This window comes from Pagrus major, chromosome 8 (genome assembly GCF_040436345.1).
Source record: "Pagrus major chromosome 8, Pma_NU_1.0".
Lineage (NCBI taxonomy): Eukaryota > Metazoa > Chordata > Actinopteri > Spariformes > Sparidae > Pagrus > Pagrus major.
In genome coordinates this window covers 24,991,220-25,014,353 of record NC_133222.1, presented here as the reverse complement: position 1 = coordinate 25,014,353, position 23,134 = coordinate 24,991,220, and the positions used below count along the sequence as shown (strand labels likewise).

Below are 23,134 nucleotides of genomic sequence, written 5' to 3'. Positions count from 1 at the left end.
TGACCAAACTGCTCGACCTGGGTGTCAGTCAGCATACATGCAGATGGATCAAGGACTTTCTGTCAGACCAAACACAGACTGTCAGTTGGGGACCCATTACTCTCCAACCCTGACACTCAGCACTGGTGCGCTGCAAGGTTGTGTGCTGAGCCCTCTTCTCTAATCTCTCTACATCTACGACTGTACACCAACCCACACCACAAACATAATAATAGGTTTGTAAATGATACCACTGTGGTAGGACTGATGATTCAGAACAAAGATTAATCTGCATACAAGGATGAGGTCAGCAAACTGTCACAGTAGTGCTCCATCAACAACCTGATTCTCAACACCTCCAAAGCATAGGAGCTGATCATCAGCTTCAGGAAACAGACAGACCTGATCCCCTATACATTGGAGGAGACAGAGTGGAGAGAGTGACCTACTTTAAATTTCTTGGTACTCACATCTTCCAGGATCTCACTTGGACTGTCAACATAACATCTATAGCGACTAAATACTGCCAGAACAGTATCTTTGAGCAGAAAGCCATAGTCGTGAGGGAGCATATCTGATCCGCAAGCACGCAGCTGTGAGGAGCGATATTTTCTTCTTTGATTGGTCACTCTGAATGCTGGACTTTTGATTGGCTGTTTGGTTTGATCAGAGACACAGTGAAAGACAGAAAGCTGCCTGAGACAACAACCGTGTCATCACCTTGCAAAAGTCTGCCACAGGCCTCACATTACTGAAGTTTGCTAAAGCTAGCTGGCAGACCCCTAACATTAGCTAGTCTCTATCACCTCTGCGATTCATACACCTGCATCAACACTAGTGTTAAATTATCACTATAATACAAACAGTTCACCTAGCAGCAAAGCCCTGATAGAACGGTGTTTCTCCATCATGAACAATGCTCTGACAAACAGTGGTGGAGGAAGTATTCATATCCTTCAAAAGTACGAATACTGTCAGTGTTACAGTAACATATTACCATACGTCTGTAGTGGGGCTGTCCCGTGACCACCACTTATCTGTAAAAAAGTCATCTTTTCATGGTGTCAGAAGAACAGCCCGTTTTCAGCTTTGTGACGATGCATTTTACAGCTAATCCAGAGGATTTTTAAAGAGTTTATTCATCTTAAGCAGTCAGAAAATGTACTTGAATTACGGAATGTTCTCCATCCATATACTCATTTCACCATCCCAATAGCCGTGGGTCCCAACATGGAGGTCCCAGATCCTGTACAAATTAAGCCCTGAGTAGAAGTATAAAAATTGCATAAAATCAAATGCTCAGGTATAAGTAAGTATAAGTACCTCAAATTTGTACTTAAATACAGTACTTGAGTAAATGTACTGAGTTACCTACCACTACTGTTGACGGATGATAGCACCTGCACAAGACATGCTATCTCTCTTACCATATTAGCATGATTACTATGAGAAGTAGGCGATATAAGGGGGATGTAATCCCTCCACCTTGTTAACCTGCCACCCCCCCCTCTCTCCATCCTCTAGTATCAGAGAGGGTACAGGAGCAGAGGGGTTGTTTAGCTGAATATGTCAGTTTCATTGATCCTTGATCCATCTGACTGAAGTTTTTGAATACAAAGTATCTCAGAGCCCGACCATGGCTCTGACATTACTGTGCTCTGTATAGATAAATCAAAGACGCTGTCCATGGTGCTTAAGTAGCAGACAGATTTGTAATTAGGTGTAACATTAAGTCTTATTACTCTGTATCACCTGATATGAGGGATGTGCTAAATGTAGGTAAACAAGGTAATAATAATGATCTTGAAAAACCAGATTAGCTGTAAAATGCAGCCTCACAAAGCTCCATCAAGACTTGCACTTCTAGATTACTGAACAGTTTTTATCCAAAGGCAATCAAAGAACTGAACAAAAAAATAAAAAAACTTGGGAAGGACTGTGTTGGACAGCAGGTCCAAGTACTTTATTAATTTATTTATTCCAAAAACCTGAAATAGGCAATAGCAAGTCTAAAGATCTGGTTCTGTCTGTCTGTGTGTGTGTGTGTGTGTGTGTGTGTGTGTGTGTGTGTGTGTGTGTGTGTGTGCGCGCGCGCGCATGCATGCCATCAGTCTGTGTCATTGTTTCATGTTGCTCAGACGCACTTCTTTTTCTAACTCAAACTGCCGATGGTCAACGCGCTCCAAGAAGTTCTTCCGCTCCACATACCTAAACACACACACACAAACAGAAAGAGAGCGAGATAGAGAGACAGAGAGAGAGAGAGAGAGAGAGAGACCATTAGATTTACTTTTATCATAACAAGTACAAACATACATTGAAAATGAAATTAAGGACAAAGCAATTCGTTTATCAGAAATTGTTACATGCTCCCCCTCTGCTGGCCAGGGCGCGCAACTGTTGCTGCTTGGCCTGCTGGCTTTCCAGGTGAAAGCGGTCTGGCTGATTATTGATAACCAATAAGAGAGGGTAGGGCACTAGGCTGTGGCTCTCTCTCCATTCCACCTGACCAGAGACGCAATCAGTCAGCCTGGAGGCTGGCTGAGGTATTATGTTTTGTTTTATGTTTATCTGATGGCTGCAGTAGTCCTGTTTTCATGGCTTTGCTTCAATTAGGTTTAGTTGTTTCATTGTGTTAGGGTAGAGGGTTAGCCCCCAGCTCCGCCAGCCCTGGTCTGGGAGGCTGCCCTTCTTTTGTTTATTTTGGATAACTTTGTGGACACGCAAAACCCATAGACACAAACACAAGCACACACACACTCACTACTCATCATTTAACCACATCTCTCTACACTTCTTGCACTTTAGCATAGGAAGCAGTCACACAACATTTTCTGCATTGCGTGTGTGTGTGTGTGTGTGTGTGTGTGTGTGTGTGTGTGTGTGTGTGTGTGTGTGTGTAATGGGTGCTTTTTTTAAATTAGCCCCCATCTTTCTGCTTGGTTGGAGGTTAGTACATGTTACGTATGGTGTCAGAGCCTGTGTGTGTGTCTTTGCGTAGTACAGAATGACAAGGAAGGAACTAACTAAATGCATACATTACAGAATCATGTTATTTACCTGGGGTAGCCAGTCATCCATTTGCTCCCTTCTTCCAAACATCCTGACTAAAGCATGATTCATGGCCATATGGAGTAATGTTTTCACGGTAATGTTTTCACAAATTTCCCCATTTGTGGGACAAATAAAGGAATTTCTGTTTTCCTCCATTTACACTCACTACTTTCCAGCTGCTATTTCATAATCAAAAACTCTGTTTTTCCACTGGACCTGCTCACTGTGGTTGAGCCATGTCCGTATTTTGTGATTATTGACTTTACAAGAAGATGTACTGTAGGATAGATTTGTCAACAATTTGCTGAGTAAATTAATAGGCCATATGCAAAAGTTAATCTATAGGTGAAGGTAAGATGAAACCTGGTGTGTTTTTTTGTATAAGACAGACAATGAACAACTTCTTCTTACTGTTTTTCATTTATGTGTTAAGTTTAAACCTGCATCTATTTACAAGAATGTGGTCTGCAACATTTATAAGGCATACCTGTTTACACCAATGACATTTTGCATAAAAATGTATCGTTTCGTAGCAAAATGACTCTTTCTTTCAGTGTTTCTGTCAGCTTTCAGCAGTGCAGCTTCATGCTGCCTTCACAGGACAGGATATCAGAGGTCTATAAAATTTCACCAGAATGGCCTTTACCGTGTCAACTCTTCTTTGGTATTCACTGTGGAGGAAACAAAGACTTTCTTCCTCTTAAAAGCATGATACACTGAACTCCATGTTATTGCCATGGGTATAAATAAAAAAACAATTGGAATATTCCGCTGTCAAACTTCCCATGAAAGCAACTTAGCGTCTAGCATTCAAAATCACACACAGTGATTACACTTGTGAGCTAGGGTTGCAACGGTTTATAATACCACTTTTCCACCAAAATTAGCAGGTCTACACGGATTTCTTAAACGCGGGTCAACACGCTAAAAATCACCTACTGACCCCATTCCCACTTCCCGCAGGCAAGGTAGCCCGTCTGTGATTTTCATCTGAAGCATTAGATAGACAGCCCTGCCGCTGCCTCAACCCCTGGCCTGTCCACTCTACCTAACAAGCTCAGAGATACTGCAGCTGCGACAGCCACTCTCGGTGGTGTGTTTACCGAGGCAACTATGGTTAAAAGTCCACTGCATCAGCTCCACCGCTGGCTATTTGTTTTAAACAACAGTGAGAAAAAACACAAGCACAATTAACGACAGACAGCTACTGAACATACAGTTAGGAAATAATAATGAGTCATGGCCTTTGTAGTTTAATGGACAGGAGGGAGAGAGATCAGTGGGCCCAGCGCCCATTGACGAATGCCTGTTCTTTGGCTGTCTTCCTGTGTCCACACACCCCTGGGTGATCTGCTAGTCCAATGTACAACCAGAGAGAGGAAGGGAAGCTCCGCAATGAATTTACTGTTTAATCAGACTACAAAAGATACAGTAATTAGCTATCTAGCGTGCCATTTCCTTACTGTATGTTCAGTGGCTGTCTGGTGTTATTAGGCTGTGCTCGTGTTTTTCTCGCAGCTATTTTTAAGCAAACAGCCAGCTTATGTAGCTGTGAGACTGTAGTTTCCCACACACCACCACTTTGGCTGTCACAGTGGCAGTGTCTCTGGGCTCATTAGATAGAGTTGACAGGCCGGTAGGTGGAGCAGTGGCAGGGCAGCCAGGCGTCAGCCCACTTGTACGCTCTACCTAACGAACCCAGAGACACTCTGAGAGTGAAGAGCGGAGGATGAGTGATCCCGACATGAGCAGCAGAAGACCAGGAGAGAGGACACAGAGGTTGTTTTTTTTTACTTGCAAAACTACAGCTTATAAATCACCAAAACCAGACATTACCAGAGCTACTGTGTGAGTTCACAGTTTGAGTCAAGCATGGAGAACGCAACCAACAGACTAATCATTAACATTCAGGGAAGAAAATTAGCCTACATTTTATTTGATGAGGGGCGGTCAGGGACCTGGATAGGGGAGCTCTGGCCCAAAAAAGGTTGAGAATCGCTTTCCTGTCGGAGGCTTTCTCATAATCTGTTTTTTAATCCAGTTTTAGGCTGCACTTTATGACTCATTTTTCAATTTTATCTTTTACTGCATAGTATTTCAGTCATTGGACGTGGATTTAAGTTGTATTAATAACTTTTCATAGTGGTGACAATGCTGCTTGCACGTTCCTCCACTGACAACTGGGATAATTGCTCTGATCCCTTTGATCAGAATTTTTCTGACCAGTTTTTATCTTTTACTATTTTTATCACAACCCTGTTTGTTTGAGAATTGGACGCAGATTTTTCACTAGACAATATTCTGCAAGCTGGGCAGTCAAGGCGCTCTGGCTACAACAACATCATGGCACCACTCACCTCTCGATCTGGCTGCAAGCGATGTGCCCGTCTGGGTCAGAGGATCATGGAACTGGAGAGGATAATCTCCCCAGCAATCAGGATACCCTCAGGGAACATTCCCTAAAGGTTACTCTTTGCAACCTTTAAAGAACGTTCTAAGAAAGGTCTAGGAACATTCTTGAAGGGTTAGTTTTACAAAACCACCAGACCTTTAGAGAACCACCAGGGAACGTTCCCTGACTGTTCTCTGGAGGTTATTTTTGTGTAACCTTCAGAACATTCCCTGAGGGTTGACTAAAGGTTATTGCTTAAAACCCTTTACAGAACCTTTTGGGAACATTCCCTAAAGTTTCGTTGGGCAAAATTTGATTAGAGATTGGACTGATTTTTAGTGAGACTGGTTTACATTTCATGGTTATATTCTTTGTATTGTCTACCTTTGCCAAGTACATTTTAGAATGCACTTATTTATTTATAATGCATCTATTTATATAGTTAAGCTGCTGTCTACATGAATCTTTTTAATTTAAACATATTTTAACAGAATAGTGTTATAATTTTGTTCCATTCTATACCTGCACAAGTATATTTTAGAATGGATTTGTCATGCTGACATCTATATGATTGTATGTTTTTATTATCTTCTCCTGTTTGATCATATATTTGTCTGTCATTAAACCTTCCATCACCATCTTTATTATCATTTTATTGTATTTTGTAATATAAACAATGCTCTAAATACTCACTGAATGCAGCCATTAATTTTGCCATGTCAGTCGCTGGTGTGATCAGACATACATTGCCATTCTTTCTTTGCTTCATGGAGAATGTTTTACACATCTATAGTGACATCTGGCCTAAATCTGAATAGAATTGATGCAATAGTCAAAGACAGTCTCCTACCCCTCTCTGCCTCTGTTGTGGATGGCCAGCTCCTCAGTGATGCCCTCCTCTGATTTAAAAGCATCCCAGTCCATCTTAGACTTTTCTAGTGTGCTCATCTTCTGTTTCTTTCCCCCAATACGACTCAGGATGCTGATCATGCTTGTAGGGCGTTTGGCACTGCAAAAACAAGAGGGGAGAACCTTAGGTTAGGACTCACACTTAAGGTGATCCAAAATGTTAGCCAAAGCTCCTTTCTGCTACACACATCAGAAAGTTTATGATGAAGGATATTGCCAATATTTTCAAATACAGAAGTACACAGTCTTAACAGCTGCACATCACTAATGGCAGCTGTAACAAATTGATTCATCACAGTGTATGATGGTATGAAAAGCATGGAGTTACACATTGTTTAAAATAGACATGTATTTCAGTGTCAGTGTTTTCGAGACCAAACTTTGTCATGGAGCCTTGTAAGACTATAGGACAGGAAGAGACTTTGAAGTTCCAAAGCTCATCAAAACGCATGAGTTCAACTCAAAGCCACTCCCCTGGGACTACACAAAATTCTTTATAAGAATGTCTGAAGTCACAGTGTAAGACTCCAAGTATTTGTTTTGTTGGTGTAACTCAAACAGTGTCTTATCAGTAGTGGCAGATGTGTTATGCTTGCAAGGCTATTTTCAGTTATGTATGTAGAGCACATTTTGTACAGATAAATCCAGACCTGGCTGCATCAGACACCGCAAATTGCAAACAAATGAAAGGACACCACACATGCATGGTACTTAATCATTCTAGTCCTTGGTGGGAGTCTTCTTGATTTTCATCTTCGTCCTTATATGATCTTCACATCACGACAGTCAACAAAACCTCATGCAAGAAAAAGCCCTGTTGCTAAGTGGTGGCAAGTTTGGGCACTAACTGCTGACCATTAAAGGGGAATTGGTGTTTTAAAACCTGGGCCCTGTATTTACATGTTTTGGTGTGTCAATGATTCATACTTGCCACCAGTTTTGAAAGTGATCCAGTAGATCGCCTAAGCTTGCAGCCACAACACAGCTGCAATGGCTACAACATAATCCTTTGGGGCAACTGTGATTGTCACTAAAAGTGCATGTTTTTGACAGGCTGAGTACATGTCTGAGTACATTACAGAAACAATTCCTACAGAGATAAACCTTGTTAAACAATAAGACCTTTTTTGTAACAAGAAACACAAGTCTCGCTCAAGAAGAAGTCTCGCTCTCGATCCCACGAGATGTGAGTTTTACAGTTGTTGTCTCATCTGGATTGTTGCAATAGGCTAAATATTGAGCAATGACTTATGACAGGGGTATTCAATTAAAATTCAAAGAGGTCCAGTTAGAGAACATTTCCTCAAGTGAAGGTCCAGATCCTCATAATGTCTGACATGCACTATGATTCAGTGCCATATACAGTAGCCTATATTGAAGTAGCCTAGTTGTTGTGTCAACGTCTGTATGTGGTCAACAACTGACTGTCAAATTAAATGAAATACAATTCTTCTTTTGAAAAACATGCCTCTAAAGTGCTTGATTTTAGAAAAAATACAGTTTTCAGAGTTTTCCCTTTTTTAAAATTTGTTGTTAACTTAACATCTTAACATTCTCAACCAACTGTATCAAAACAATCTCAACACCTCTTAACAACTGAACAGTCCTTTCCCTCTAATGCCTCACTCCCCCCCCAGTGAGCTTCAGCTTTTCCTGCCTGGATTTTAAATCTGGGCTGTAATGGTGTCAGGGCCATCCTCGTACACGTGTGTAGGTTCTCAATGTGAGCCTGGAACGATATTTTGTTTAAATAATGTTTACAGTGGAGAAAGCTGCCTTTATTTTTTGTGCCCTTAATTCATATTTGAGCTGGTATATTTTCTTAAAAGACTTGTGCTTCGTCTCAAAGGGGCGCTTCACAATGCTGCTTTTAATAATCGCCACGGTATCAGAACATATGAGACGTACTGGTTTTAAACTGCCTGTGGGAAAATTCAACATGTTATAGAATATATAGATATTTCTCAAGGTATAGTATCGAAGTTAACAATTCCAGTATCGTATAGTACAACACCACATTGAGTTACAGAAGCTATTGGACCAGTATGTTTTCTTTTTCCATAATTTTCCTTCTCACCTGTAAATATACAAAATCCCCCAAATCTTGAATGGAGCATCTCTCTACACAAAGGTTAAAAAAAAGTATTTGGATCCTTCTTGTCATTTGGCTGCCAATAAGTTTCACCCCAGGCATGTTGACGAATGTAAGCAAAACTGAAAAACACAAATCTCCACAAAACTTGAGAATGCCATTGCAAATATACAACATGACTGTACATGTAATTGCGCTGTTCAAATTGTAACAATGATGCATTTTTCAGTGTAGCCCAAAAATCATATTGGTCAAAAGTCACTTTAGGTCACGCCTGGTCAAATACTTAATACTCAAGATAAGCAAACTACCATTAAGCTGTATACAAAACATAGACAACAAGGTTACAAAACCAAACTGGTCCAACACCCATCACATCTACTTAAGCATGTGATTTCTGATTTTGTTTATATGATGCTCCACTCTATAGAGATGCTAGTATGACAAGTTGCTGATGTAATGTCCCATTTAAACGCACACACACACAAATATTCCCTAGCCCATAACCCTAACCATCACAACTAAATGTCTAACCCTAACCCTCACCTTAACCTAGAAAGTAAAAGAAATTAATTTAGAGTTTAACTTCACAAAAAACCCAAAAAACGTTTTTGCTTCTCAGTGATTAAAAAAAACAAAAAACTTTTCAGCTTGCTTATCATAACACTATTATTCTTATATAACTGCCCATCTCTCACATCACTAACATTATTGTACTTTAAATTCTGTGGTAAACATGAGTTTTTAAGTTCTTTAGTGAAGTGATTTTTACAGTATGAAGATAGTCTGTTTAAAGAGAAAGCTATTAATTTGTAAGAGCATCATGATGTCACAGGATGATGCTACAGAATACAACAGCAGACTTAGCTTTTCATTTACTGCTGCACGACTGGACACAGTCGTTGTTAATTACTGTAAACCATTTAAACACCAGTCATTTTGGTTTTACAAAATTACATACAGTACTGAGAACCTCATATTAATGCACTTAGATTGCAGTGTGTTATGTTTGGTTTGCTCATGCAGTGATGCTCAACCTAAGGACCACAAAATGCTTGAGCTTCCTGAATTCCAATGAGTCCACTGGATGTAAGTATACAGTCAAAACTCTTTCCTTCACTAAACATCTTTGTCCCCCATCTTTTCATATACACTTAATCCTGTTCTGCACAGGATCTGTTCTAAGTACTTGCAGGATCTGTCCTAAAATGTCAGCTGCTGGAGTGCTCCTGCTTCAAGTGTGTGTGTTTGTGTGTGTGCGTGCGTGTGTGCACGCACGTGTGTGTGTGTGTGTGTGTGTATATGCGTGCGTGCGTGCCTGTCAGTGTTTGAGTGTCCTAGCCAGTGTCATTTTGCAGGGTAAGATTTCCTTCCTGTCCATGAATAGACGGATAACTTCAATGCGAGCTCCCACTCCAGTCACAGCTGAATCCTTTCATATGTACCATTAATAAATTCATGCATTAGAATTTCTTGTAACCATCAAGTAGCAACTGTAGCTTTTGTTTTGCTCTCGTTTGAGATCCTTGAATATGTAAGTAACTGTTTCCTTCAGTAAAACTAACATTGTGTCACAAATGTTTTATTAAACTGCTGTTTATGAAAACAACAAATGATTGGTAGATCCTACTTTGCGTTATCCCTAATTTTCTTTCTAGTGTTGCCGATATCAATACGATGCAGACACTTTGTACAAAGGCTTGATAAAATGACATTCCATAGTTTTAAGAATGTGAGAAACCTCCCACCCTTTGAACATCAACACACAACCTAATGTCTAGACAGAGGTGAGTCATTTTCCCAGGGTCAATGACAGTGATAAATATCACCAATAGCTTCTCTCTCTCTATCTCTCTCGGTACCTGGATAATGCAGGAAGAGAAAAAAACTTCTGTATTTGTATTTGTTGTATTTGTTGCCTGTCATCCTTATCTCCTAATTACAATTTCATTAGACTTTTAGATTCTTTCAATTTGACCCAATTTGTGAAGCAGACCAGCAATAACAACAGGCATAGGCTTGACCAAGTGCAGTCCCACGGTGTCTGTGTAGATGATGTGAACCTGATTGACTTAGCTGTCTCCGATCACAAAGCAGTGCTTTAACACATTCCACTCCTCCCTCCTGACACCAAAACTCCCACTGATTTCCTTAAAATTCACTTTCTGTTCCTTGCTTCTGTCAAGCTTTTACTGCATTTCCTCAAACCCATGCAAGAAAAGAGGAAAGAAATGCTCTGGTAACACTTGATCAAATCTGGACAGAAAACCCCATAAAGAGACGGTCTTGACTGCTCGGGATACACGCAGGATACACGCAGGATACACGCAGGATACACCGGCAATGGCAGAACAGGGAAAGCTACCAACTCAAGTGCTCCAAACAGGCCAAGTGATGAAAAACACTTGGAGAGAAGAAACAGGCAAAGAGAGCTGTCTCAATAAAATGGAAAGGAGTTCAAATGTGGTGACATGGAGAGGAGGGGATTGATAACTGCAAAACAGTTATCACACTTACACTTACACTTACAACAGCTTTAAGTGCTCTCTTTCTACTGATATTTTCTCGTCTAATTTTAAACATTCCAAAGTTTACCCCCTTTTAAATAAGCCCTCTGTAGACATCTCTGTTTAAGTTATATATGTGTGTGTGTGTGTGTGTGTGTGTGCATGTGCGTGCGTGCGTATGTGTGTGTGTGCAAGGTTAATTTCATTAGGGAGTGGTGCTGATGGCTCTTTCCTGTTGTGCTGGGTGTCCCTTCTTCTCGTACAGACATTAACATAGACAGACACCAGCACACACACACACACACACACACACACACACACACACACACACACACACACACACACAGTGGACTGAGATAAATAGGAAATAGCTTGTGGACACACTGTACTTCCCGTCTGTTGGAAGATGAGTTCCTGTTTCCCGTCAGGTCTTGGAAGGGAGATGTGCACTCATCCCCATATATTAACATGGCAACAAAAGGTATTTAAAGAGGTAGTGAGGAGTGAGCAGAAAGGGAAATTTAATTGCATTGATGTCTAACTAATTCCCCCCACACAAAGATCGCTTGCCTGCAGCATTCACAAACAATAATGTTTTTGTTTTAAATGATTCTCTTATCTCTTAGCAGAAAAAACCTACTTTCCAGTAGCTTACTGATTAATCAGCAACTGAAAAGACAATGAACAGTCAAAATTCCAAGGGACATATTTCAAGGTAAAACAACATATTATAACAGTTAACATTACATTAAAAGCTTGATTATTGTTACATCCAGTGTGGAATACTTCCAGGCTTCAAATAAATTGTCCAACATAATGTCCTAATGTCCTATCTATTGTCTTAACAGTTGCTGATCAATCAGCTCTCTAAATGTATCCACATAACCGAGATGGGAAAGCATTCTAATCCTAATTTGTAAACGTTGGTGTAGGAGTTAAATGTTATGTTGTGTGTCTACCTGGGACCAGGAAGAGGTGGTTGGCTGGTTGACAAGCTCTTCTCTTCATCTTCATCATCCTCCTGTTTGGTGTTCTGGCTCTTAAGATAAATCTTAGCTTCCCTGGAGTCTGCTGATACCACTTTATTCACCCTGACATAGAGACAGAAAGACATTTATTTATTTGTTTATCGATCTCTATAAAGGCCGATCAGACACAAAACACACAAGAAGCACTGCTAGATTGCCACAGCTTACTGCTACTTAGTATACTATTGCTTAGCGAATGACAAACTGAACTGAGTGCTGGAGCACAGCTTCTCATGCTGTTACACACCACAGGACTGTGCACACTGGCTGCTAACACCTAACAAGCGCTCCTCCTCCTGTCAGTTGTGATTAAGGGATAGATGGACCAGTACCGAGGAACACTTTAGAATCTTCAAATGTTGAGTAACCATCCCATAATAAAACCGGATGTAGTTTAGCCTCTCACACATACAGTAAGAGACACACATCTGTCCGTGTCTCAGACAGGGAGGCTATATGAGGAACAACCGCTGCATCCCCTGGGAACATCAGTGCTGCACAGACTACACAACCACTGGCATCAATCAAGGCACACTGAAAGGCTTCCCCTCTTATGTATGCTAATTATATGCAGCCATAATTACACAAAGCACACAGCTCTGTAGATGATAAGGAGGAGTATTTTGAAAGGACAAGTCTGATCTCACGCAATTGAAAGATACCTCTGTTCCATGGAGAATAAACAAATAAAGAGACCAGGGCAACTGCAGGCGCAGGTGAGGGACGTCTGGATACCATTTGAAATATTAGATAATAAAAGCTTAGACAAAGTACACATTATAGTGGCTGCATTTATGTGTGGCTCTAGGGATAGGTTACAACTATCATCCACGTACTAATCTGGCTTCTGTAATTAGAGAGCACACACCTTCAGGCATAATCAATCAGATTAACCCAGGATCACATTTGGATACTGCCCATTCAGATGTAAACATTTAGGATTGAACATTACCAGGTCCACATAACTAGCATTTTTTCTGGCTGCTGGGGTGTGGCTGTCTGTGTGATATACAGCATGTTCATCTCACACAGTAATGATTATACCAATTTTAAAAGAAACCACTCGGCTGTTTGTGTAGGTCTGATTGAGGAAATGTCATGAGCTGTGATAATTAATCTAGATATGACGGCAAACTGAGTCTGTCCCAGGGCCTCGTTAAACTACTCACATTGTTAGAGTACTGTTATCACACTGTATTTTAGACTGCATTTGAGCGTGTGTAGCACCACCTATTGGTCAATCTGGTTTCACAACTTTTTTGAGAACATTAAAATCAACATCATTTATACACTTTGTTCACTTAAAAAAACAAATCCTTGTACAAATTTTCTTCTTAATTTGAGGATGATTCTGAGGCATACCTAACCTCTTCTCCAGCGAAGTCAAACACTTTAGTGATGGTAACTTTAGTAGGTTCTGAAGCTTCTGTTTCTGTACTCAAAGGAGCAACCTTCAATACTGAGGAATCACCCTGAGGAAAAAAACAAAAAAATCAGTTTAAGGGAGAGACAGAAATGACTGAAAATAATGTAGGTTTGATAATTCATGCTCTGTTGATCTAGGCTATATAGTTAATCCATTTGATTTGTATGCTGTATCCAAACCAAATCAGGGGCCAGATTAACTTTGTATGTGAACCATTTTGTATGTTTGGGTTTTACTCTCTACATACGGTATCCTCCTGTGACTTTACAGAGGCCTACAATATCCAACAGGATATGTTGTAGGATATGTTTCCATTACCTGGCATCCCTAACAATCACAATCATGCTACGCATTCACATGACGGTGGTTATCAACTCAATAAGTCAATTCAGGTTTTCCACATCTAGCCATGAGTGTGTTAACATAAAGGGGCAATGTTTGAAGCATCTGACCAATTGCAAACATGGACAGGTTACCTGGCAGCAGCAATACAAAGAATTAAACACCTCATCCAGGCTAAAAGCAACACAGCTGCAGGAGGCACAGCTTGCAAAAGAAAATCACTGGCTGAATGTGCAAGTTAACAGACTTATAATATCACTGCCCCATCATTAGGTCACAAGTAGGGATGTCCCGATCAGGTTTTTTTGCCCCCGAGTCCGAGTCCGAGTCCTTTGATTTTGAGGACTTGCCGATACCGAGTCCCGATCCGATACTTTTATAAAACAATAAAAAATGAAGAAGAGAAAAGAAAATTGTGCAGGATGTCCCTTTTATTATATTTTAACACGTGTACTGTTGTAAACTGAGCACATAGGAGGTAGGCAGCTTGAACATTCTTAAGTCAGTACAAAAAAATATTCTTCACATTAGAAGTAGAACAACTACTAGTGCAACATTAGAACTTAGTGCAATCACAGACTCAATAGTCTAGTATATCACAGACTCAATATAGTCTAGTACAAATATAGCAGCTTAACTTAAAATGCCCACACAACAGACTAGGGCTGCTCGATTATGGCAAAAATCATAATCACGATTATTTTGATTGATATTGTAATCACGATTATTAAAGACGATTATTCATTGATTTGAGAACAAGCATTTATTGAACTTTTAACTCTGGTATTTCTTTTAACACGATAAGTTTGAACTGAAAAATGCAAATAAATAAGAAAAATATTTTAATAAAATGAATTAAATAATATGTAATGTAAAAATAAAAAACCAAAGGTCCGTTGTGGTGGCAAAATATAATGCTGTTGACACTTCTCTTGCAACTTTTCCGCGACATTCGTCATAAAGGGCAGGCAGCGCAATTCTGCTGAAATGGTGACGTGATGGTAACACTTACTACCGCTTGTCCAATGTGTTAATCAGTTTATTGAACCCCGGCTCGCTAACGGTGTTGATAGGGCACATGTCTTTGGCATCATGTATGTGACGGCATCCGTTATTTCTTCATGCCTGCGGGAGCCGGGTGGATGTGCCTATCTTGCACAATATCTTCGTTTGTTCCGAGTCAGACTCCTCGAAACCGAAGTGTTTCCACACCACAGAATTCGCTTTATCTTTCTTCCCGACCAAAGGCTCCTTTCTGCCATCTTCTACCGTCTTCTTCTACACGTTTTTTCCAAACACGCACCGGCGTGGCTGAAAGCGACACTGTTCAGGCGGGGTCGGGGCGGAGCGGAGCGCACAGGTGGAGATGGAAGGGTTCGCTGCATTTACCACACAAGACACGGCGTGCGGCAGAATGATCGTTTTATTATGATTATCTTATTTTCATGATCGAGGGAAGCCAAAATCGAAATCGAAATTAAAATTCAATTAATCGCCCAGCCCTACAACAGACATGATAGCAGAGGGCTGCTTCAGCTTCAAAACAAACAGGCGTGCTCTGCGCGCATGCGGTGTTTCTGCGAGCTGTCTGTCTGTGGCTGTGTCTCAATTCAGGGGCTGCAGCCCAGGAAGGGCGCATTTCAAGGCCAATTACGTCACAACGCTGCGCGAAGGCTGTCCAAATTCGAAGGCTGCGCCACATGCAGCCCACAAATGCAGCCTTCCCCACCCTCGTTTAGGAGGACGCACCGCTACTGTCCTTCGCGGCCTCACATATCCCAAGATCCTTTGCGCACCGCTGCTCAGTCCCGAAACAGAAGAGGAAGCAAGAGAAAATGGCGACATCAAGTGGCGCAGACATGACATTTAAATTTAAGTAATGGGTTTATACTCGGTTTTTACTCATTTGAACATCCAACGCCAGATATGTTAAACTTCAAGAGACTATAAAACCTCCAAAGTTTAACTTTCAGTTAAAATACGTGAAGCTGGTAATGCTATGGTAAACATAGTTGTTATTCACCAATGGGTTCATGTTTATTTTGTAATGTTGATAATTCAATTCAGATTTGACACATTGTACACACACAAATAAATGTACATGTTTGATAGATTTGAACCAAAACAGACTTTAATGCATGAACACCTGGTGACGCAACCAGGAAATACTCCGAAGGCTAGACCGTCCCATTTAACAGCGGTGGATGTGGCCTTCAAGGTCTGTCCGAAGGCCGCGGCCTTCGTGGACCGCTAAGGCCGCGGCCTTGAAGGCTGCAGCCCCTGAATTGAGACACAGCCTCTTGCAGAAAGGGCTCTGGCTGTGTGTCATGTGACACACACAGACAAGGTCTGACTCGGTGCGGTGCGGTGGTAGTAAATACTAATTTTATTCGAATTTATGTTTAATCACCAATAGCCAATATATTAAAAACTGATAAAAATAATGACTTTCAATATATATATGTATATATATATATCCGATCCCTGATCGGCTCATAACGTCCGAGTCCGGATCGAGTCTGCAATCACGTGATCGGCCCCGATTTCCGATCACGTGATCGGATCGGGACAACTCTAGTCACAAGTAGATCTGACAAATTACATTTGTGTATTGCATTAAACTCATGTGTCGTTTAGATAAACAGACTATATTTACATAGCAATTTTCTAGTCTTAGGGACCACTCAAAGCACTTTACAACACATGCCAGCTTTCAGCCTTTCACAAACACATTCACACACTGGGAGAGGCTACCATGCAAGGCACCACCTTAAAGGAGCAATAACCATTCATACACACATTCACAAATCGATGGAAGAGCCACTTTGAGCAGTTTGGGGTTCACTATCTTGTCGAAGAATATTTCAAGATGTAGACTGCAGAAGACGGAATCGAACCACCGACCCTCCGGATCGTTCTCTTAGGTAGAGCGACCGCTAAGAGGTATTCTTATTGCATGATAGGCAGTTTCAGCCTTATTCTTTCAGCTGCAACCTCTGTGGTGTCAAACAGACTTGGGAGAAAATAAAAAATAAATATAAAAACATTATTCAAAGCGGTACCTTCATATCTTGTAAATACAACAAGTACAAGGATTTAGTTCTTCAGTCACTCTCTGCTGTGAATGATATAAAAATAAAATAAAATAAAAAAGCACATTATAGCCGTGGAAACCCCAAATCTTGCTTTGTAGTACAGGCCTCAGGACTATGGCCTGAAAGCAATAAAGTTTGGTTTAGAGTTTGGTACCTTCGAAGTGTAAACATCTGAAGCATAGTACTGTCTTAGTCATATATTTGGCTAAAGAACATATTTACCTCCTGTGTGGTACTTTGGACTTTGGACTGTGAGGACGGTGTGCATTCTTTGGGTCGGGATCCGACGTCGGACAGGAAACTCGCCCAGAGGTCATCTGATTTTTTCTTCTGTCTCGCATCATCATCAAACCCTACCTCAGTGGGTCTTTCCACCTCTTCCTGCAGCAGCTGTGCCTCCTCTACTACGCCTCCACCCTTCTCTTCCTTTTCTTCTTTCAGTACTCCTTTCTTCCTCTTTCTGTATATATTTTCAAGGACACCAGTGAAAATACTTTATCATAATCATTAGCATCATTATCTGTAATTAAGAGAAGCCTTAGATTTCCACTTGGTTTCTTTGATTAATAATAAAACAAAGTGCACTAAAAGTGAATGTTGATAATAAGATAAAAATGTAAACAAGCAAACAAGATGAAACAGTAAAATACAACAGATGTCTAAAAGTACAAACAGGGATGCAGGACAGAAACTACACTTCAAACTACAGATATTTAGAAGCTACAAAATTCCTGAGAGCTGAACACACAGAGTTGAGTTTTTCTGTTGTAACCTATTCTAAGTGCTATATCATAGGCAACTGGACTTGTTTCAGTTGCCTATGATATAGCACTTAGAATTACCATGACCTGGATGACTGAGAACCTTCACCAACATTGTTACCTATTGTAACCACCAATAGTGCCAGTGGAAAAGCCCCACAGGTGGCATTTCAGTGGTCGAATCAGCAATGATCACAACCATATTGTAAAAATGTCTAATTTGTTCAGTGTTATGGTTACCAATAATGGTCATTGATCAAATTGTCTTATCAAGTCCTTATGCCCTTTACCTGAAATCATTCGAATGTGATATTATGACAGTAAATTATGGTTCTACATCAGGATTTCACAACCTTGCCCTGCCTGTGACCTTATTTGTAGTTCACAAAATTGTCATGGCCCAGCTATGACAGAGCTGTAAACACAAAATTAAAGCATTACTGTCACACTCCAACCTGGAAAAAGTTATTCATGCACTGATCTTTTCTCGACAAGACTACTGCAACTCGACTCGACTCAACATTTAGAAATCTTCAGAAATCATCTGCAAATCCATGTGACATCCAAACTGAGTGAGTAACTTGTAAGTAAACTTGTGAGTAAACTTGAGTAACTGGTCAAAATTCTGTGTTAGAAGAATTTCCACAGTGCCAAAAAGAAAAAAAGTGCATAAACAAAATGATTTAATAGTGTTTACAAACATTAAAATGCTAAACTCCTCAGACTCATGAAGGCAGAACATTGAGAAGCACACTTTGCTTCATTTTCTCTGTCCTGGAAAACTGATCTCCATGACCACCTTGGGACGATTCTTTCAAGCCCTCTCACCTCACACGAATGTCGTTTTTTTTCTTCTTCTTCTTGCTGACAAAGTCAGGATGTGGCACATCATCATCCCTGTGAAGAGGGTCTTCTTTTTCACACTCATTGATGTCATCCTCACTGGGGTTATCATCTTCGGAGAAAAGAACAGGAAGCACAGGAAATGGAAGATAGGAACAGGCAACGGATTAATATTGGCGTTTAGCAAATTTCAGCAAAACCATATTGTGATTATACTATCATCCAATCATTACTGCAGTGATTAATATGTTTCAGTTGGCAACAACTGATTTAACCCTGACTGATGCAGTGAGTAGCTTCTCATTTCTTAAAAAACCATGTGGGAATATCCTGTGGTCGTGGAAAAGACGTTTCTCTGTTTCAGAAGGGTCGAATTATTGGCCTGCATCAAGCAAAGAGACCTAAGGGGATTGCTGAAACTACTCAAATTGGGTTAAGAACTGTCCAACGCATTATTAAAACCTGGAAGGACAGTGGTGAAACATCATCTTTGAGGAAGAAATGTGGTCAGAAATAAATCTTGAGCGATCATGATCGGAGATCACTTGAACATTTGGTGAAATCAAATTGTAAAAAATGAACAGTAGAACTCACAGCTATGTTTAATAGGGATAGGAAGGGCATTTCCACATGCACAATGCAAAGAGAACTCATTGGATTGGGACTAAACAGCTGTGTAGCCATAAGAAAAAAACACTTATCAGTGAGGCTAATCGGGAAAAAAAAGGCTTCAACTTGTTAGGAAGCATAAAGATTGGACTCTGGAGTGATGGAAAAAGGTTGTGTGGTCTGATGAGTCCAGATTTACCCTGTTCCAGAGTGATGGGCACCTCAGGGTAAGAAGAGAGGCGGATGATGTGCTGCACCCATCATGCCTAGTGCCCACCGTACAAGCCTGTGGGGGCAGTGTTATTATCTGGGATTGCTTCAGTTGGTCAGGTCCAGGTTCAGCAACGTTATATGCCCAAAAAATGATGTCACCTGAATATACTGAATGACCAGGTTTTTCCATCAGTGGATTTTTTCTTCCCTGATGACACAGGCATATTCCAAGATGACAACGCCACGATTCATCTGGCTCAAACATCATTTTCACACTTGGCCACCACAGAGTCCAGACCTTAACCCCATTGAGAATTTTTGGGGTGCTGGAGAAGACTTGACGCAGTGGCCTGACTCTCTCATCATCAATACAAGATCTTGGGAAAAATTAATGTAACTCTGGACAGAAATAAATGTTGTGGCATTGAATACGCTTATCAAAACGATGAGAGTGTGCGACTTTTTTTGGCCGGGCAGTGTAGATCAATAGTGGAAAATATATCTCTGTTATTATTACAGTAATGATTTAATATTGCCAGACGCTAGATACACAGGTGTCAGTTTGGTGTATCAGGGATATGGACCTCCCCTTACCTAAATTTAGCAATCTGCCTAGGTATGGGACGATATGAAGATTCCATGTCACAATTGTCCAGGCCAAAAAATTGCTATTCACAATATTATCCCAATAATCTGCTAAATACACTTAAAACTCCTAAAATGGCCCTAAACATACTTTACACTTACTTACATTTTGTTCAGAAACAAATATTGTTATTCAATCACAGATAGGAAACACTTTTTTTTTGGTGAATGTCCTTTTTCATGAAAAACAACCAAACTGTTCCGTGAAGAGAGCTGGACAGTGGTCGCTGATATGGGAGTTCAAATTGGAGCTGCTGGTTTGCGGGACAGACACGTTCCTCCAGCAGGTTCTGCAGGTGGGCACCTCATCTTATCTCATCTCCTTGTTCTTTAGTTTGGAATCCATAGTATATCCACACACGCAGTTTAACTTTTTCCATAGCGACAGGTTTAGGACTTTGGAATGACTGGGAAGATGGGGGCTCCCGAAATTGTGGCAATTCGAAATAAATTGGGAAAGTACATAGGAATGTATATAGGAATGTACATCATCGAGCTAGACAGCTTTCTCAAGTCACTCATGTGAGGTCATTCATGATTATCCCTATTTACGGTTATTCAGATAATGGAAATTCACCATGCTCAACTTATCCTGAGGTTTTTTTTTTTTTTTAATGGCAATCCGTTATTAAACCTTGTATTGTCCCATCCCCAAATCTGTAATTATGATGGATTGGAGATGAAGTAAATTAAACAGCCACTCAATTTATTCTTTTACTCACGCCACACACACTTTACCTTTATTAATGCAATATAAACGTACATTTACCATATTACTGCACAACCTTCTATATTACAGTTTCAACACTACAGTACAGTCTAAAATATCATATTTGATATCCATTTCATATACATAATATTGTATTCCTATATTTTAATAGGCCTATTTTATATTTCTGCAGTGTTAAATGTCTCATTTCCCATTTACTAGCATGATGGTCTTTTTGTACATATTGTATGTCATTGTCATTGGAAGCCTGAGGACAGTTTGTAAAATAAAGAACCTGAGTTGACTAGTTGGTTCATCTGTACAGTCTCATGCAATCCAACACAACCGTTCTAGCATAAAGTCAACATTTATGATGTTCAGATTTGTCTGTTTGTTTGTTTGTGTTTTGACATGGTAATAGTGTCAATTATATAGCATTGAGTACCAGACTGCATTATGATCAAACATACATAGCCTTGTGTCTTTATGTCTATATGAGTGAACTGATGAAGGAGATGTTCACCTGATAATGGGAGGGACAGTTTGTAACTAATAATTAACGATGTGTAAGTAAGTCAAATATAATCAACGGCCACATAACATGTAAATTACATAAGTAACTGTAAAGCACAGCCGCGTTGGGGTGGGAAAATATATTACAATTACTGCTTCTTGATTAATCTTATTCGAGCTGAAATTAGCAGCATGTTTCATTTTGTTGTAGCAGGCGTTAAGTCACGATCATGGGAATATGTACGTTTGCTGAAAAGTAAATCACCAATAAATTATTGTTTTCTAAAGGGAGTTTGGAACACAGTCCCGACGCAAGGGCGGACGTTGCATTAAAAGGTTACCATTGCTGAAATTATTAATATTTTACAGTATAGCTAGTTTATGATGTTTAATGCGTAGCATTTGTGACTCAGCTAATGGTAGTCATCTTATGTCACAATTCATTAACTAACACTACGATACTTAGTTAATTAATAGACTACTCCCACTAAGACCTTTCATGCGATATTTCCGAACTAACTAGCTACTTAATCGCTACATTTACCACAGTAAAATGTTTACACTCCCCACCTGATGGGACGTAGTCTGCATCTTCATTGGACGAATATCCATCAGAGTCGTAGTCAGAATAGTTCATCATTTTAGTGGAAAGGCTTCAGGATGATAGTGAAGTAGATGAAAGAGGGCTACAAGGCGCCAATACGCTTCCTACTATGTTAGCCTATTTACTGCTTCACAACTTTGCAAACGTAACCCTGACAGGTTACAAATGCCTCTCTACTAACAAAGAAACAAACTGCTACAATGCTGCTTTCCAAATTCTGTAATAGATAGTAATTTCAGCTTGCGAGGTGTATGAAACAGGCTTCGATTGCAGCGTTCCTGCAAACTGACAAAACATGTGACGTGTTTGTGACGACGACGGCAAACTCAAAGGCTCAAACTACTCGCATGCGCTTATTTTTTGTTTTGTGGCGAGTCGGCGACGACCAAACAATGTTACCGCCACCTACAGGACTGGAGTGTAGCGTATTTACCACATGAATGTACAAGATGACCTCCTATGTCCTTTTCTAAGTACTTTTCCTGAACCCAGATGGACAACGTCATGAGGTCAAGGACATGAGACAGGAGAATTAAACAGGATTTGGGAAAAGACCGCTTTTTCCCAAAAGTTTATTTAGAACAAATTGTACAATTCTTGTAGAGAAGGCCTGTAATTTGCATTCCATAAAACAATACAAACATACTCAAAACGGCAAGGCTAAATACTTCACAGCATCCTGGAGGAACTGTCTTCGGAGACACCTAACTGCCAACATTAGGTGTCTCCGAATTTTCAAATTTTAATCAATATTGCTGTTAAAAGCATAATTTTTTGTAGGAAAAAAGAAATCAAAATATTTTGAAAAGAGATCCTTACACCCTCGACACACATTCAAGCCCTTGCACCCACATTAGACAGGGGGCGCACTAACACCTTTTAGCTTAGCAGCTACAGTTAAGTTTTCATCTTTAAAAAGGGTGTAAATAATGTTTGTTTTTTTGAGTTCCAGAGACTTGAATTACAATGGACAAGCTGTATGGAGCTATGTTATGTTCTTTTGTAAAGAAAAGGCAGAAGGGCTGAAATGGTGTATCTTTATAGGTTGTTTGTCTTGTGCAATATTTCATCACCTGTTGATGGGACAAAGTTATTTAAATTACTTATGGAGTGCAGGCAGAGAGAGTGAAATCATGATTACAGTCTACTGCATTAAAGGACCAACTGACTGAGGATGTACAGTATTTCACTCGCAACAGATGTTTGGTACACAGTTTAGAAATGGTTTATGACCAGCAGAGGCTGCTGTTTGGTAAACTTTGCTCTGACCCTGAGACCTTGGTGGAGCATCTACATACTGGAGTGAGACATAAACCCACTCAAAACTGACATATCTGCTTTTAATGGATATTATTTTACACACATATTTCCCAAGGGCTGCAACTAACAATTATTTTCAAAATATTGTGATCT

General features: G+C 40.2%; 1 protein-coding gene across 1 annotated transcript; it reads right to left on the bottom strand.

Moving 5' to 3' along the window:
• Positions 1 to 1,913: 1,913 nt before the first annotated feature.
• cfdp1 (craniofacial development protein 1) lies at positions 1,914 to 22,001 on the bottom strand. The gene is made up of 7 exons (XM_073472727.1): positions 21,688 to 22,001; positions 18,414 to 18,540; positions 17,047 to 17,284; positions 13,324 to 13,433; positions 11,893 to 12,024; positions 6,276 to 6,434; positions 1,914 to 2,187 (listed from the first exon to the last, which is right to left on the bottom strand). The coding sequence occupies exons 1-7, from the start codon at positions 21,755 to 21,757 to the stop codon at positions 2,097 to 2,099; spliced, it is 927 nt and encodes a 308-aa protein (XP_073328828.1). The 5' UTR covers positions 21,758 to 22,001; the 3' UTR covers positions 1,914 to 2,096.
• Positions 22,002 to 23,134: the final 1,133 nt, after the last annotated feature.